This window comes from Camelus ferus, chromosome 5 (genome assembly GCF_009834535.1).
Source record: "Camelus ferus isolate YT-003-E chromosome 5, BCGSAC_Cfer_1.0, whole genome shotgun sequence".
NCBI lineage: Eukaryota > Metazoa > Chordata > Mammalia > Artiodactyla > Camelidae > Camelus > Camelus ferus.
Window position 1 is genome coordinate 37,975,406 of NC_045700.1, and position 17,017 is coordinate 37,992,422.

At 36.5% G+C, this 17,017-nt stretch overlaps 1 protein-coding gene across 2 annotated transcripts; it reads right to left on the minus strand.

Annotated features, from left to right (window-relative positions):
• Positions 1-3,262: 3,262 nt before the first annotated feature.
• GCG (glucagon) lies at positions 3,263-12,442 on the minus strand. Of its 2 annotated transcripts, XM_006176810.2 has the most exons (6): positions 12,335-12,442; positions 9,262-9,362; positions 7,656-7,817; positions 5,870-6,007; positions 4,409-4,552; positions 3,263-3,753 (listed from the first exon to the last, which is right to left on the minus strand). In XM_006176810.2, the coding sequence occupies exons 2-6, from the start codon at positions 9,351-9,353 to the stop codon at positions 3,747-3,749; spliced, it is 543 nt and encodes a 180-aa protein (XP_006176872.1). In that variant the 5' UTR covers positions 9,354-9,362; positions 12,335-12,442; the 3' UTR covers positions 3,263-3,746. The 2 variants fall into 2 exon arrangements, with proteins under 2 accessions (XP_006176872.1, XP_032335465.1); XM_032479574.1 differs by lacking the exon at positions 3,263-3,753 and having other exon boundaries at positions 4,405-4,552.
• Positions 12,443-17,017: the final 4,575 nt, after the last annotated feature.

Genomic DNA, 17,017 nt, shown 5'->3' on the forward strand with positions numbered 1-17,017 from the left:
TCCTGGGGGCGGTGGAGGCCGGCTCGCCTCCGGGAACGTGACCCTCCCGGGAGGAGCCCCGTGAAGGAGTGGCTGACTGGTGTCAAATTCTGAGCGCATAAGCTAGAGGCCTGTCTCAGGGTGAGATTACAAGCATAGGAGCTACTGCTTGTTGATTCCTTTAACCAGTATCCCATGGAGAGATATGTGGGGTATTCAGGTTGTTTACAATAATCTATTTCTTTTGATTAATATATAATAGGGTACGTGTAGTTTAGCTTTATAACGAATTGCCAAATAGTTTTCCCAAGTGGGCATCCATCCCATTTTATAATATTACCCAGAATATATGAAACTTCCAGTGCTGCATTTGTGCCACCATGTAGGTTGCTGGCTTCTGCAAACTTGATATAAATGTGCAATGCATTATTTCCATTTTATTAAATTTTTATATGCAGCATGTGTGGAGATAAGGAGAATTTTTTTTCTTTTTAGACCTCCTTAATATGGTATATTACATTAACAGATTTTTCTAATCTGGAACCACCCTTGATAATTTTGGAATAAAGTTGCACTTGATCATGGTGTATTAATATTTTTAATATGCTGTTGAATTCTATTTCCTGGGATTTTTTTTTAGGATTTTAAGATAAATTTCATGAATGAAATTAGTTCATAATTTTCTCTTTTTCTTCTATCTTTATCAAGTTTAGGCATCGATGTTGCACTCACTTTATAAAAAGAATGAGGACTATTCATCCCCCTTTCTCCCCTTAGCCTCTAGAATAATTTATCAAGCATCATAATCACTCACTTCTTTGCAAGTTTGATGGATGTTCCATGCAAAACCTTATGGATCTAGTGCCTTTTTGTAAGATGATTCTTTGATACTTTCCTTCATTTCTTCTGTGGAAATTGATTTATTTAAGCTTTTAGAAAATTCTCTACTAGTGCCAATTTTTTAAAATTACATTTTATTTAAAATTTTGTCTATCTTTTCTAGGTTTTCAAGTATATTTTATGCTAACAAATCTTAGACAGTTTCAATCATCTGACATTTGTTTTAATTTCACCTGTTTCAATGATTGTTTCCCAATTCACTTTATTTTACATATTGTTGCTTCCTCCAGTCCTTGTTTGTATTGTAATATTTCTTTTATATATTGCTAGATTTGACTCACTGATGTTTTGTATAGGATTTTTTTTTTTTTTACTGATGGTCATGAATCAGATTGATGTGTTGTTTTCCTTTCCTGTAAAATCTTTGTCGGATTTTGGTATCAAGGTTATCCTGGTCTCATAAAATGAGCTGGGAAATAGTCTTTATTTTCCCCTTATTTTAAAGAGTTTGTGTAATATTGGTGTTTTTTCTTCCTTAAATGTTTAGAAGAATTCACCTGTTAAGCCATCTGGGCCTGGAGTTCTTTTCTGGAAAAGTTTTTAAAATAACAGATCCAATTTCCGTAATAGACAGAGAACTATTGAGATTTTTCTATTATTTGTGTGTATTTTAGTAACATTGTTAAAGGGAATATGTCCATTTTGACTAATTGTTAAATTTATCAGGCATATAATTTCAAATACTGTATTCTTATTATCCTTTTATTGTCTGTAAGATCTTTAGAGGTATCTCCTTTTACTACAGATATTGGTAATTTTTTCTCTTTTTTTTTCTTCCCTGATCTTGCTAGGGATTTATTAATTTTATTTATCTAGCCAAAGAACCAACTTTTGGTTTTGTTAATTTTTACTGGTAATTTTTCTCCATTTCATATTTTCTCCTATATTTGTAAAATTTTCTTTCTTCTACATTTTGAAATGTGCTGTCTTCTTCCCCCAGCTTTTTGAGGTAAAATCTTAGGCTATTGATTTCCAAACTTTCTTCTTTTGTAACAGGTGCATTTAAAGCTATATTTTACCCTTAAATACTGCTTTGATTATATCTCTGATTTGTATTTATTGTATCTTCATTATGATAGAATTCAAAAGTATTTCTTGATTCCTTCTATGATTTCTTCTTTGATCCATAGTTTATTTAGGTTTATTGCCTAGTTTCAGGCAGTTGTGATTTTCAAGCTATCTTTTGTGTTTGATTTGTGTTTTAATTCCACTGTAGTCAGAGAACAGACTCTGAATGATTTCAGTCTTTGGAATTTGTATAATTCTTTGTGTAAGTATTGAGGTTTTCTTTGAGGCCAACTATGTGGTCAATTTTTGTGTACTTTCCATTTCATTTTGGAAAACATGTATCCTGTTTCATCATAATTCCCAGTTCAGTTTAGAGCTATACAATCTATCTTACTGGTTATGTTGTTTTGGGCTCTGTAGCCTAACTTTTTGCTTCCCTGACTCTATCTGGAGTTAAGAGACAAGGGTTAAGATTTAATTTTATCAGTATATTTCTGACACTTGCTTCTTGAATCTCGTGTAGTTTCTGCTTTATGAAAACGGTTGATGTGTTATTGGGTGCATACAAATTAACAGCTATTATTGATCTTCATTATGACTCAGAACACTTAGCATTTTAAAGTGTCCCTCTTTTCCTTAATATTTTTTCCCCTTGAGTTTTACCTTCTGCTCTCAAAAGTGCGACCCCTACTTTCTTTTATATTTACATCTACCTGTTTTAGTATGTTGTTCACCTTAAACCTTCACAATGGTATGTGTTTATTGTATCTCAATAATAAAAGGGAGAGAAAAAGAGTTGGCAGTGCTGTATGCAGCAAAGTCTCTGGCATGGCAATCAGCACTAGACTGGCCCAAGATTCTGGACAATGCAGGACAGGGAGATGAGGGTACAGGTTATAACTGACAAACTTAAATGCCCGCAGGTGACAGGCAAGTAATATGAATAAATAAAATGTGTCAGGGGAAAGTGCCTTCTGTATACATTACCTGCATGTGTATGTGTGTGAGCATGCACAGATGTGTGTTGTGTGCATCTGTGTGTGTGTGTGTGTGTGTGCATATAGGAGGCACAATAGTGAGCTGAAAAGCATGTGGCCCTTCAGAAAGAGGCAGCTGTATTCAGCTCCAGAAAAGATTCATTTGGTGGCTCTCATATTACCTAATGACCTAATTTTTCAAGAGAAGCTAGAAATCAATATTTTAATATAAAATAACTTGATTTTTCAATATTGGCTCAAAACAATAAAGCACTGTGCCACAATTTAAAACACAAATCCATCTCTGGGAACCAGATTTGGCTTGTGGGCTACCAGCTTAGGGAGAAGGGGTACTTGGAAGAAGTGGGAGCACAAAGAAGAGAGAAAACAGATGATGGTGAAGAAGCTTGAAAATTTTATTTAAGTCTATCTTTGATATATTGAAAGCTGAGCATTTTTATGACAAAAGTTTTAAGAAGAAAGTTCTCTTTTGTTTCACAACTGTGACTACCAGTCCTTCCTTTATCCTATTATTATAATGCTGACATGTCATGATTGGAGTAATTTATATATACAAATACTATTACAGAAAAACAATTTCTTTGCTAAGTGGAAGCAGGTTGGGGTACTTCATCCAAAATAAGAAAATAAGAGAACTCTGTACTTCCATATTTTAAAGCTCTTATGTTAGCAATATTTTGACAATGGTTTATTCTGTTTATAATCTTTTTGGTTACACAGTGTTAAATGAAAATTTATTTATTGGCATGCAAAGCAATATGGCTTTAGAATACACCTCTTAAATTTACAGAACTTAAAATTTCAAACATCCCACATGGCTGGCAGGTGATGTTGTGAAGATGATCTTAAGCAGTGACATACTTACTTCCTAGAGATAAAAAAAGAGAGAGAGAGAATGATTTAACACAGTATAATACCCAGATGATATAGTTAAATTATCCAGGAAGTATATTAATAATTTATTTTGATAAAAGCTGTTTATCAATCTTTTCCTCTTATACATCCCTTTATCTTTTTGACTCCAAATATTTACATTCAAAGATGACTTACCCTAAAGTTCCCCTATCAAGAAGTACAAAGTGTATGAATAACTATAAAAAGCAATTATATTCTATCAAAATACGTGGCTAATCTGGGCACTTAAATTTTTACCACTATGGTTATTACATTAGGTATTTAATACCATATATAACTTTCACTTTGTGCTAAAATTTCAACACACATAGCTATTTGCAATGTGACCTTAAGATGTAAATGACTTAACATGTCCATTTTTTATTCATATCTGTCGTCTTAATGCCTTGTCCTTTACTGACACTCAGGAAATATGTTTGGAATAAATGGGTGAATGGATAAAATTGTAATGATCAAAAACAAATATAATAATGTACTCTTAAATGATTCATAGTTTTGATTGTGTACCAAGAGAGCAAAGACTCTCTTCCCCACATAGGAACAAGCTGCAGCAGTAGGATATTTATGAGAGTTTTGATGATTTTCAGAATGAACTAAAATACAATCACCTGTCAGTAATTTTGGTCTGAAGCAACCAGTTTATAAAGTCCTGGGTGGCAAGATTATCGAGAATCGTGTTCATCTCATCAGAGAAAGAGCCATCAGCATGTCTGCGTCGGAGTTCTTCAACGATGGTGACTTCTTCTGGGAAACTGAGAAAAAGAGGGGTAAAATCAGTACTTGGTTAAACATTTCAAATAAATGCTTACTGATTACCTATCACTGGTAATATACATGAGGGTCATTGAGAAAACAAAACTGTTTTTATTTACAGAGGACCTACCATGAAAAGTCTCATAGAAACTTGCATGTTGGAAAGGGAACGAGGTGGGAAAGAAAAGGACAGAGCTGGGACCTGAAACCAAACCCTTTCCATATTCCAGCTGCTCCCAAGATTTGAGTGTATTGTCAACACAGATGTTATTACTGAGTCTAGTAATTTGTTTGTAATTCAGAAAAATATTATCCTGTAAAATGAATGATTATCATAACAGCCTTGCCAAGCGTAGTCTTAAGGGATTAAACCTTAGTCTATATTAGATTTTCTCTTCAGCTGGTTTATTTAACAGAATTTTTGGTATCCCTTTGACACACTATAAAATAATCTCAAGAGTAAGTGACTCTTCTACCACTGATTTTGTAAATTTGAGTGTTAATGTTCGAAAAATCGGTGACAATACTCCTTCCCTTTTGTCCTGAGAGCACTTTAAAGTCTCAGTAAACTCATTTTAAATCTCACTAAAAATAAAAATAGAACGGAACTTGAATTTCCTGCTTATCATAATTCAAATGTCAATCAAAACGGTCACAAGAAAATGAGATGGTTCCGGGTTGTGTTTGGTTGTGGTAAGATCCAAGAAAGTACCTAAAGGTCTTAGTCTCATTTTCAACCGTGATATTTTAATGGTTGTCTATGTGAAAGTCCCACAAAAAATGGGTATGTTGTTAAATATGTGGGTGTTTCCACGTATCTGTATTTTGAGTGTCATTTCATTAAACATCTTAAGTTTAGTTCCTGTCAGTCTTCATAACATTTTTACCTGGATACTTACTGACATGTAAATATATGTTGTTCATGTATGTAAATATTTAAAGTCAAACTAAGTTTTCAGCATTATTTCTTCTTTTCCCTTATCCCTATTTTTCCTGGGACAGTCCTAGTTTATGCTTGTTTTCCTGGTGTAGTTATCAAAAGCACTCTGTTTATTCTCAAAAGTGTCCTAGGTTGACACATTACTACCCTAATTACAACACAACTATAATGGGGGATAAAAAAGTAACCTGTCCAACCCTATTATTAATACCTGCTACCAAAGATAAAACAGACAAGACTTTTGTAAACGGCGATTTCCTCCCTTGTGGGACTCTACTAATTGCCTCTGTAATGCAGATCCATATATAGATAACTGTAGTCTAAGTTTTCAGCATCAAGCAAGAAAAAAAAGTTAAATAAGAATATACAGACTTACTCTCGCCTTCCTCGGCCTTTCACCAGCCAAGCAATGAATTCCTTGGCAGCTTGGCCTTCCAAATAAGAACTTACATCACTGGTAAAGGTCCCTTCAGCATGTCTCTCAAATTCATCATGACGTTTGGCAATGTTATTCCTGAAAGCAATGTGAAAGTCAAATTGAAGATCTGTCTCTTTAGCAATATGGTTCTCACCTATAAGCCGTGGCAGCTTCGGGTTCGAGATTCTGTGTAGACGGGTCTAGGGAGATTGGAGAGATGAGGGTGGAGGAGGGGGCTCATCTTGAAGCTCCATTAATTATCTGGAGTGAAGGTTGATGGGAGATGGCTAATAACAGGTAAGGGGGCTAAGTCCCCTCACTCCCCCAGTGACCCATTTTCGCTACCCTGCTTATCCAAGTCATTGAATATTAGAGCTGCATTTACTTCTGTCTCAACGTGTCCGGATTCCCCAGTGTGCTCTGCTATTCACCAACAAAGCAGCTGGGGTCAGAGTTAGTTCATTGGTACAAGGGGAAGCAAAGGAGCATCTCAACATGTCATCAGAAAGACCACACGATAATGGATCAAAGGAAACATGTGATGGGTGAGCAATGAGGAAAGCTAAGAAGATGACCCCTTGTCATCCTCAAGTGTGTGCAGAGTGCTCTGTGGAGGTTGACCAGCTGCTCTCAGTCTCCCCGGCACATATTACCACTGGGAGGTTTCATCTTAAACACAACAGAAACCGCCTGAGAGCTAGGATTGTTTTACGCTAGTTTACTAGGTTGTGGCATTCTCTTTCTAGGAATGAAGACATCTGGGATTTTTTCAAACATGTGATTTCTCACATTTCACCAATGGCTCCGTTTGTAAACTTAACAAAGGCTTCTCCCAGTGTCTTCTCTGACCACGACTGCCATCTTCCCTGTAGTCGTGCCCTCCAGTTTAAGACTTTTTGGTCAATGCTCTGTCTCTTTATTCCTGCTGGCTCGTGTCTCTCACTCACTCACTCTCTCTCTCTCCCCCTTCTCCATTCTATCCAGACAAATCTATGCCCTTTTCCTGATTTTTAGATTCCTTCAGCTACTTTGCATGCATAACTCCCTTCCCCTTGTGGGCCACCCTCCAAAGAAATTGTGAAATTCCACCATCCCTGTGAAACCCTTGCGGCTGATTTCCTCCAGTAGCCTAGAAGCAGCAAAAACCCCCAACACTGTCAAAGGAGATCCAACATTAAAATGTATGTCTTACGATGGGCTTGTGTTCTTATTTGCCTTCTTCTCTCTTTGTGCTGTGCAGCTAGGCTGTAATTTTAAATGTGTATCTTGGATTGTATTCTACAAGAAAAAGACTGCATCTGTTTCCATTCCTAACCATGATTAACTTGGCTAGAGGATACTTTAAATGTGATCACAGTCATGAGTTTGAACCTTACAAGGGAATGTTGAATTCACTCTTATCTTTTGGTTAGAAATTAGATTCCTAACTTTGCAGGTTCATAAAAGTCGGCTTTCAGTTTTTAAAGGCAAATAGGCGAGAGAGTGATTATTGCTAAGACCACAGCTGGGAAAATAATTTAAAGCCTATGTCCCATTGGAGGATGGGTAAGAGTTTTGGAGGCGCAAGGGGTGGGGCATTCACAGGCATAATGGATAACGTCATCAACCTGGAAAATCATCACAGTTGAAAGAGCTTATGGGCGCTATTTGATATGCACTTTAACTGAGGAAAGTCAGGAGGAATTTTAGACATATTGAAGGAACACATTTGTATGCAAAGGTCTGATCAGGTTCAGACTCTTACTTGTTCCTCTTGGTGTTCATCAACCACTGCACAAAATCCTGGGCACGCCTGGAGTCCAGATACTTGCTGTAGTCACTGGTGAATGTGCCCTGTGAATGGCGCTTGTCTTCATTCATCAGATCCAAATCATTGAGTGTATCAGTCTGGGGAGCCGGGAATGATCTGTGAAGAACAGTGATTGGTGCAACTAAATCTCTCAAGAATAGATTCATTTGAGAAGCATCTCTTTGCAAAGTACAAAACCACAAGAAGCTGGAAAGCAGGTACTTCCAATATTTCAGTTGACAGTTCGGAAAGACCTTACAGGAAAGTACATCCTGATTCAGAAATCTAGCAATTGATCTTTCAACTGGCTGCTGCTTCTTCTTTTTTTCTTTTTTTTCTGAAATAGGATTAAGTAAATCTGTTTTCAACGAATTCATCTACTCATAATTATGCTAATAATTCCAGAAGAGAGCAACGCCTTGAATATTTTAAAAGAGTGAAGAATCCCAGATCATTTTTGTTTGGGCAGCAGATTTATGTTCCAAATTTAGTTTTGCATATATTAATATAAAAAAGTAGCTCCATTACCTGCTTATGTGGTAGCTAATGGTGGAAGAAAGACAATTAAAAGTTCAAAGGAAGATAAGAAGAAGCCCACTAATTTAAAACTGGGTCGTGAATAATCTGCATGCCAGTAATCAACAGTTGGTTGGCATGGCTATATGGGGAAATATTCAATATGATTAAGGCTCAGAAATAGAAGTGAGATACTATTTTTACCTGTCAAATTAGCAAGGATTAACTACTGGGGAGGATATTGTGAGAGGAGTATTTCTATAATGCTGATGAGAGTGTGTATATGTGTAGGACTTCTCTGGAAAGCAAATTGGCAAGATATAATAAAAAGTTTAAACTCATTTAAACTCTTTGACACAATAATTTTACTACTATAAATCAATCCTCTGAAAATAGTAAGAAATGTAGGAAAAAATGTTATTTGCAGCATTCTTTGTGTGAAAATTTGAAGAACTCTTAAGTAGTCAATAGAGGAGGAATATCTAAATAAATATTGTACATTTATGAGATGGAATAGTGTGCAGCCATTAAATAGCATATATTTAATAAATATTTGCAATGATGTAAGAAAAAGCTAACAATACAATACCAAGAGGAAAAGCATAATACGAAGCTGTAAATGATCTGAGATATATTTACATACAGTACACGCATATTTTCTGTCATGAACCTGTAGGACTTTTACAATTAGCAGGAAAAAATGTTATTTTTTAAAAGGAATTAAATAAGGAAAAGTTGGTGTGAATAATTAACATGATCTACTATGCAGTGCAAGTAATAAATGGATGGGGTAAGATCAGCTGAAGATTTCAAAGAGATATAATTTCCTCTGTAACATATTTTTCAACATTGGCCACCCCTTTGGTTATGAAACAGCATACTCTGATCTATACTCTAGAAAAGCCTTTATCACAATGATACTTTAAACATTTGAAAATTATGCATAGTATTTATTCTAAATCACTGAGACCTACTCACTAATCACAGTTATCTTGGGCTGTATTCTAACCATAGTGCTGTTAGTTCAAGTCTGAAGATTTAATACCTGGATTTCTCCTCTGTGTCCTGAAGGGAACGTTGCCAGCTGCCTTGCACCAGCATTACAAACAATCCAGCCACAAAGTAAATGCTTTTCATTTTTGCTGCCTGTCGGAACACAGAGTCAGGGGTTGGGGAGAGGGATAAAGACACTTAACCATATTTAAACATGTCAAGCTAAATTAGCTCGATTTTGATTAAGTACTATAAATAGAAAAAGCTAGTCGTCAATTTTATTCTGATTATATTTCTAACTTAATTTCAAATATTAGATGATATTTTTTCTGCAGATTTTTTTTTTCTTTTGGTGGCAAAAAAGAATACAAAAGATGTTTAGCAGCACTGTGAAACTTTTTCATTAGTGTGGGATACTTCTGTTAATGATTAGAAGGCTCATTTCCAGACCTGAAATTAAAAACGTCCATGATAAACATTGAAAATCCCCACTGTAGATGATCTGCTGCATATGGTTAGCCTGAATGGCACTTTATCCATAATGCCACCCCCTTCCCTATCAGTCTGGCTTTCAATTAATAGTCCTTCACTTCCCAGCATTTACATTATACTGCATTTCAACCATCTTAAAGCAGCCTCAGGCTACAACTTGGCATACCAGCTGTCGGTTCAGATGTATTATTCATTTATATTTTAAATAGTGTAACTTGGTCTAGACTTTGTAATTATAAAGCGGCCAACAGATTTGAGGTATTTTAGGGTGCTTTGACCTGTTCTAAATTAAAGGGAAAAAAATCATTTTAAAGACAAGCAATTTGCAACCAGAACTAATGCTTCTGGCAACTTGAATGATCACAACTAAGAAACTAAGAGATCACTGTCATAAAGAAAATTAAAGCTCGCTTTTGAAGTCTCGGAAGTCCCCCGTTTGTTTTATAATTGGACTGAGTCCAGGACGTCATTCACTTCTAGCAACACCCTAGACCAGGTTGCGTGGTGCACCTGATCGCTTGTCCTCACATCATAAGCAGATGCCCCGTGAAGCCACGGGATGCTAAGGACATGAGGTGCAGTGTGGATGCAGCAGGGCAGGACCAACATGAATGTGAGGCAGAATGTCCCCACAGGGTGAGCACCTCTATTTTCTGAATGAAAACCTCAAGTCCAGTATTTGTCACGGACTCATTCTCCGCTGCTTTCAAATCTTACCATGTTTACTTTGAGAAGTGGGGATTTCAATCCAAGTTTGATTATGCTTACCCATAAAAAATTTGAATGAGTATTTTTAGCAAATGGCATTTGGTTTGAAACAAGTATTTTCCAAATATTATCATTTTAAACTATCAATCTTTTCTCTAACATCTTAGTCATAATTACTATCTATCTTTGGCACTAAAACACAGAGACTATGACACCTGCAGTGGTAATTTCTTTTCTTTGAAATACGAAGTCTTTTTAGATTAGGTGGTCAATTAGACAAAGCAACACAATAGGCACTACATATTCATCCTTCTTCATTCATCAGTGTTAAATTACTCATTTGGCATCTTGCTATGTTTCATTTTATCCAGTTGGCAAACTTTGGAAACCTTGCCAAATGTATAGGCAGGGTCTTCTGATTATAATTCTTACTTATTAATTCATGCTTTTAGAAACTTCAAAAAATTAAAGCAACCATTTCTTTTTAGGATGACATCACTCTTGGAAAGTTAATTTAGAACTAAATAATTCCTTCCATGCAACGTCCCTAAACGGCTTACAACATCTCTATTATGTTCTACAGAGGCAGATACGGAGCAGGTGGTTTTTTGCCGCCGTGGGAAGAAGAAACAACCACGCAGAAGTGAATGTTCAAAGTCCTCTCCAGGCAGTAAAATGACCTCTACTGAAAGAAGAGACTGATTTTTAAAATTTTACTTGTTCATTATGTAAAAGTCTACGGAATTGCGAAAAAATTTAAGAGCAAGGTTGGTTGTTTGAATACCCCTACTGAGAAAGCAAATATTTGTGTTATTTTAGTGTCAAAATCTTATTTAATAAGAGAAAACTTTCCAGTTATTTCCCTACCTCTGCTTTAGAAAGCCTGAGGAAAGAATCTGCAGTTCTGTAAGAACGTTACACGTCCACTCAAATTTAAAAGGAAATACGGTACCAAGAGCATCTCCTGAGTAGAAAGTCTTTTGGAAAGATTGATCTTTGACCTAGGCAAGGTGACATATATTATGTCCCTAAATATATTGGTGTTGTAGGTTATTTCCTCTCATAGGTCCTTGGTATGTGTGAAAAAAACACATCACATAATCATTTACTCCATTGAGGATCTCCATAAAATTGTTCTTTGTCCTTAAGAGCTTAAATAGGTACGTTAGAACATCTGATTTTTTTTTCCTAAAGAGATTTACTACAATTTCATTTCAGAATGTGGACACTTTAGATATTTTATTTATTACTACTGGTCCTCAATACATAGTAAATAATTATGAATCTCTGGCTCTACTCAGTTCCATCCACAGAATTCCCAGTAATTGATGATATTTTTTCTCAGCACTAAATATGCTATGTCTTATTTACAAAGAGCCGATTTCATGGGCTTTGAGTTTTTGATAGACTTATCAGAAATTTGAATATTTGAACGATGATGTGGATTCTGCTCTTTTTGAAAAACATACGTTTTCATTGATAAGGAGCAACTGCTGTTATAGCATCTCTAATGGACACATACATTTCTGCTGAAAGGCGCCTTCTGTTCAAAGGCATGTACATCTTAACATTTATCAAATCCAAGGAAAAATTTTTATTTTTCAAAATGTTACAACTTATTTTTTAAATGCAGTTGTTATAACAGTTAAATCTTGTGATATGTGCATTGATTTGAATCTTTATCTTTCTATTTGATATTTTTGCATTGAATTGTTTCTCTAACTCACTTTGCGGCTTTGGTATGTTGAAGTATATGTAAATGCATTTTATATCACTTTTTCATCTCAATTCTGCCCCATATTTTAGTAGTAAAGTATAAGATGAAAAAGCAATATTTCAATTAATAATACTTTGCCCCCTTAAGAATACTCAACTTCACCCCAAACAGGATTTACAATCGTACAATCAATCCATATTAATCTTACCTTCTGACACCAGGATGCGAACAGAACAGGTGGAGAGAGAGCGCTCCCTGTTTTCGGAACTTTGGGTGCCGCTGTGCCCTGAGCTCTGCAGTTCTGCACCACAGCGCCCTGCCTTTATATACTCTCCAGCATCGTTTAGCCTCGCAGATATTACGCTGACAATATAAATTTTTCATCTGTAAATAATGGGGTTTGTTACAAACAATTTCACTCGCCCACTCACTTTGCTAATCTGCATTTTATGCTTATATTGGGTGAGACTTCAGAGACCAGGAAACTTTTTATTTACTCTGGTGCTTTTTTTTTCCCCCTGGGAATGGAAAGAGCAGTTTGGAAAATTCACCTTTCACTCTTGGTCAGGCATGAAAATCACTTAAGTACTCTAAAATGAATTTTGATGCTGAAGCCAAAAAAAAAAAAAAAAAAAAAAAACCATGAAATTACACAGTCCATGGCTAACCCACTTGGAACATGGCCTTATTTGAGGGTCTTATAAGCCCTTTTGTTTGCTGTTTAACTGTGATGAATTTATCTTAATATAATAATTAATTCTTGTACCTCACCAAATAATAAAGTACTCACTCGAAGCGTACATCTTAAGAATCGTCTCATCTACACTATGCAAAATTAATTGTATTGTTTTGGTGGAGAATTTTTAAGAATGTCAGTTAAAACCTAATGTATCCTGTTGTAATACACTGGATTCAGACAGAAAGGATAAAGCATAATGAGGATTAAACATCCAAGACAGATAATGCTAATAAGACAGAGTCTAGTGTTACTTTTTCCTTCTAATGTATATTTAAAGGCTAACTCTGCTGATAAGAGAGATGGATACTAATTTACAAAAGAGTGAGTCATTATGTGTATGGTCGTATTTCCTGAGCTTTGTGATCTGCCAATTAGGACTTCAGTGATCTGTAGGATTTAGCAGCTATGAGTCTGGCCACCTTCGAGAAAGAAGAAAATGAGAAATGATCTGGGCAGACAGCTTGAGGACAGTGTTAGTATGATGAGATTTTAGTCTGGCTGCTGTCAACACGCTGTGTGGCCTCAGTCAAGGCACGTACTCTCTTTATTAAGCCTCAGCTTTCTGATTTGCAAATGAGAGTGTCGGTTAAATGACTCTTCTAAAATAAAAATTTGATTTCATCTGACAAAATCATTTCAATTTGATTCCAATATTCTAATATAATCATCTGCACAATGGAGCTTGTACAGAAGTAAATCATTGAGACAACTGGAGAAACACTCCTGAGGAACTAATTGGTTTACTTTGTAGACTGGATGCACTCTTGGAAGTAGAGCTGCCTAAAGGCCATAAAGATCAGTTCTATGTGAAATTAGGAGACCTCAGGGAGGAGTATTTGGTTTTTTGGTATTTGGAGGGGGGGGTTGCATTCTTTTTTATTGAAGTATAGTCAGTTTAAAATGTGTCAATTTCTGGTGTGCAGCACAATGTTTCAGTCATACATATACACGTATTTGTTTTCATATTCTTTTTCATTCTAGGTCACCACAAGATAGAAAGGGGTACTTGTGCTGGACATAACTGATGGTAGACCATCAGTGTAAGCCTTACTATTCAAAGTATGGTCCAAGGACCAGCATTACCTGGGAGCTTGCTAGAAATGCAGACTCTCAGACCCAAACTCAGACTTACTGAATAATAATCTGCATTTTACCAAGATTCCCAGGCAATTTATAGGCATACTGAAGTCTGAGAAACACAACTGAATGAAATACCCATCTCGTTTTCTTCAGCTTCTCCCTGGTGCTTGCTGGTGTTTTGACCTGAGGATTGCTTTCACCAGCAGAGGGGGTTAAAGAGCAGAGAACAGTGGCGCACCTCAGGGCCGTCTGGAGTAACACTGGTAAGTACTGCCGTGGCTTGAAAGTGTGGATTCGTTTAATACATAGTCAGATTGTTCTTCCTTCTGGTCTCAGTCCTCATGAGTATATTAGCTATATTTTTATTAAAGCGTTTGACATTCAATTCTTTTCTTTTTTTTTCCCCCTTTGGCTATTTGAGTAGATGTTTCTTCCTCTCTTCTCTGTCTGTCTGTCCTTTGCAGATGCTACTTGTTCGTGGGAGCAGCCCTAAGAAGGGAGCTGTGTGATGATGTATAGAAGGGCCTTACCCTAGCACCTGGCAACTCAGTAAATGCCCTCTCCCAGAATCTCATTACAAAATTTCTTTCTTTCCCTCTACCCGACTTGCTTTCTATTGTTTCAAAAGTGACTATCCCAAGTTCTTTCAGGAAATGTCCTCTAGTTTCATTTCCAGCCCAGCAACACTGATTCTTGGGGGGAGGGTTCCCAACATCATTAGTGATAAGAATTCTGAGAGTGCAGAAGTAGTAAAAGCCCCACTGCTCTCCTCCCCAGGAAGGGGAAATCAGGCTCCTTAATGGACAGAGCATATTGTCAGAAATTAAGACAAATATCCAGTGCAGCTTGGACTAGTGGATCTTCTTAGAATGACTGTCCCAACACCAATCTCCACTTGGCCTCTAATTCCCATCACTGTAGCTATTCAATTACTTAGACACGAGGCAGGGAACGTGGTGGCCCTGGATCTGTATAACGAGTGTTAAGAAGCTTGTCTGGGAGCAGGGATGTTCTGAGAGATGTTGTTTAGAGTTCTCCATGCAGGCTCATCAGTCTGCATGCGGTGCCCGGTGGTTGCAGGGGGTGTGGCCACACAACAGCTATGATATGCGTTCCTTCGTGGAGGGTTAGTTTGACCTGATAGAAGTAATATAAAACATGATTATTATATGGAATAGAGTGCAAAAATGTGCATCACATTTTAAGGTAAAATAAGTACTTATTCAAAGATTTCTTGCTTTCTTTATGGTGCTTAGGACCAGGGACAACTCCATGGGCTTACAGACTGTCCGTTGCATGCGGTCACATGCTTGGCTTAATGTTCTACTCTTACCATCTTGAAGTTCTTAAAAATATTTTAACAAGGACTCCGTATTTTCGCTTTGCACTTGGCCCCATAAATTATGTAGCAGATTCTGCTTAGGATCTCACTTCATAAAATCATAGGGTTTTACATCTTTGTTTTCCTCAGCTGTTCAGGATACTTGGGTTGAAATATTCGAGAATGGCAAAGATCCAGGTTCACAGTGCTCTCTGGTGGCAAGTCTACGGACAAGGGGAACTCTCTTTTATCGCTGAGGGGAGTGCAACATGTCACAGTACATTTGGGGGCACAATTTGGCAACTTTAACAAAATTATAAATACCTATAACTCTTGGTCTAGGTAGGCTAAAGCATCATTTTGAAAATTTATCCCATCTATATCCCTACATAAATAAGTAATGATGTAGGCACAAGGTTCTTTACTGCAGCACTTGCATAATAGTAGCAGGTTGGAACCAATCCCACAGGCCATCCATAACGCAGTGTTTAGAAAAAGAATGAGGACTCTCCTTATTCACCAATACGGAAGGATTCTGAAATGTTGTTAGGTGAGAATAGGAAGGTGTATTATGGGTATATAGTAGGTTACCTTTTGTGTTAGAAAAGGGAAGGGAGCATATATATGTTTATTTATTCATCACTGTGTTTTAAAAAATTGTTTTTTTGGGGGGGAGAGTTTGCTTGCTTTGTTTTCCGCTTTAGTTACTGAAGCCTTACAAGGTAATGTAAAGATACAATCTTCTGTACCAAAAATAGACAAGACAGTGCTGTCAATATTAGTGTAATGTAATGTGAGTCTATACTGCTGGAAATAATTTTTGTTCCTCTTATTATTAAAAAAAAGGAAGAATGCATAAGAAATTAATAAAATTAGTTTTACTGCTTACCATGTGGGAGGCAGTGTGGAGCAGTGGGTTAGACAGGAACAGGGTGCAAAGAACACTTCTCAATATGTATTTGTTATGCTGTTTAGATTCTTTTAACCATTTGGTTTAATTATCTATTCAAAACATTAAAAATGCAATTTAAAAGGGGTTACGGTGTAACCACTCTGAGAAAAGGTTAAACTTTAGAGCTAAATGTACAACTACCCTTTGGCCTAGTACTTCTACATCTGGGTGTTTCACACAAAAGAAATGAAAACACATAACCACAAAAAGACTTGTACAAAAATATTCACAACAGCTTTATTTACAATAGCTAAAGCAGGAAGCAACCAAAACTATCCATAAACAAAAGAAAAAATAGACATGTAATGGAATCCTATTGAACAGTAACAAAAAGGAGCCAATAAGTGACACTGGCAGCAGTATGGATGAATCTCACAGACAACAGGCTGAGAGAAAGGAGCTGGACACAGAAAACTACGTGCCGTGTGAGTCCATCCACAGAAGTTGCAGAGGTTAAATAAAACTCAGAACTGGTTAGATAAAACTCAGAACGGTGGCTGTCTCTTAGAAGAGGTGGGAGAGCATAGTCTGTTGGGGGGGGAGGGACTTCCTGGGGAGGTAGAAATAGTCTTATATTGTGAAAGGGATCTGCTTTACCAAGGCATGTCCAATTGTCAAAATAGTGAATATTTGATTTGTGATTTCAACTTATGTAAATTTTAACTAAGAAAGATAATGAAAAAGGAGTGTGGGGTGTGGGTGGAGGTGTAAATAATATAACCTTGGCAGGTTATTGATAATTGTTAGAAAGGGTAATGAGCTACTTTTAAAGTTTCAGTTTTTGGTAGCTCACGGCGAA

Coding starts and splice junctions, on each gene's coding strand:
- GCG (XM_006176810.2), bottom strand. CDS start 9,353: ATGAAAAGCATTTACTTTGTGGCTGGATTGTTTGTAATGCTGGTGCAA. Junction 6,008..7,655: donor ATGAACACCAAGAGGAACAA/GTAAGAGTCTGA, acceptor CATTGCTTTCAG/GAATAACATTGCCAAACGTC. Junction 4,553..5,869: donor AAAGGCCGAGGAAGGCGAGA/GTAAGTCTGTAT, acceptor TCTTTTTCTCAG/TTTCCCAGAAGAAGTCACCA.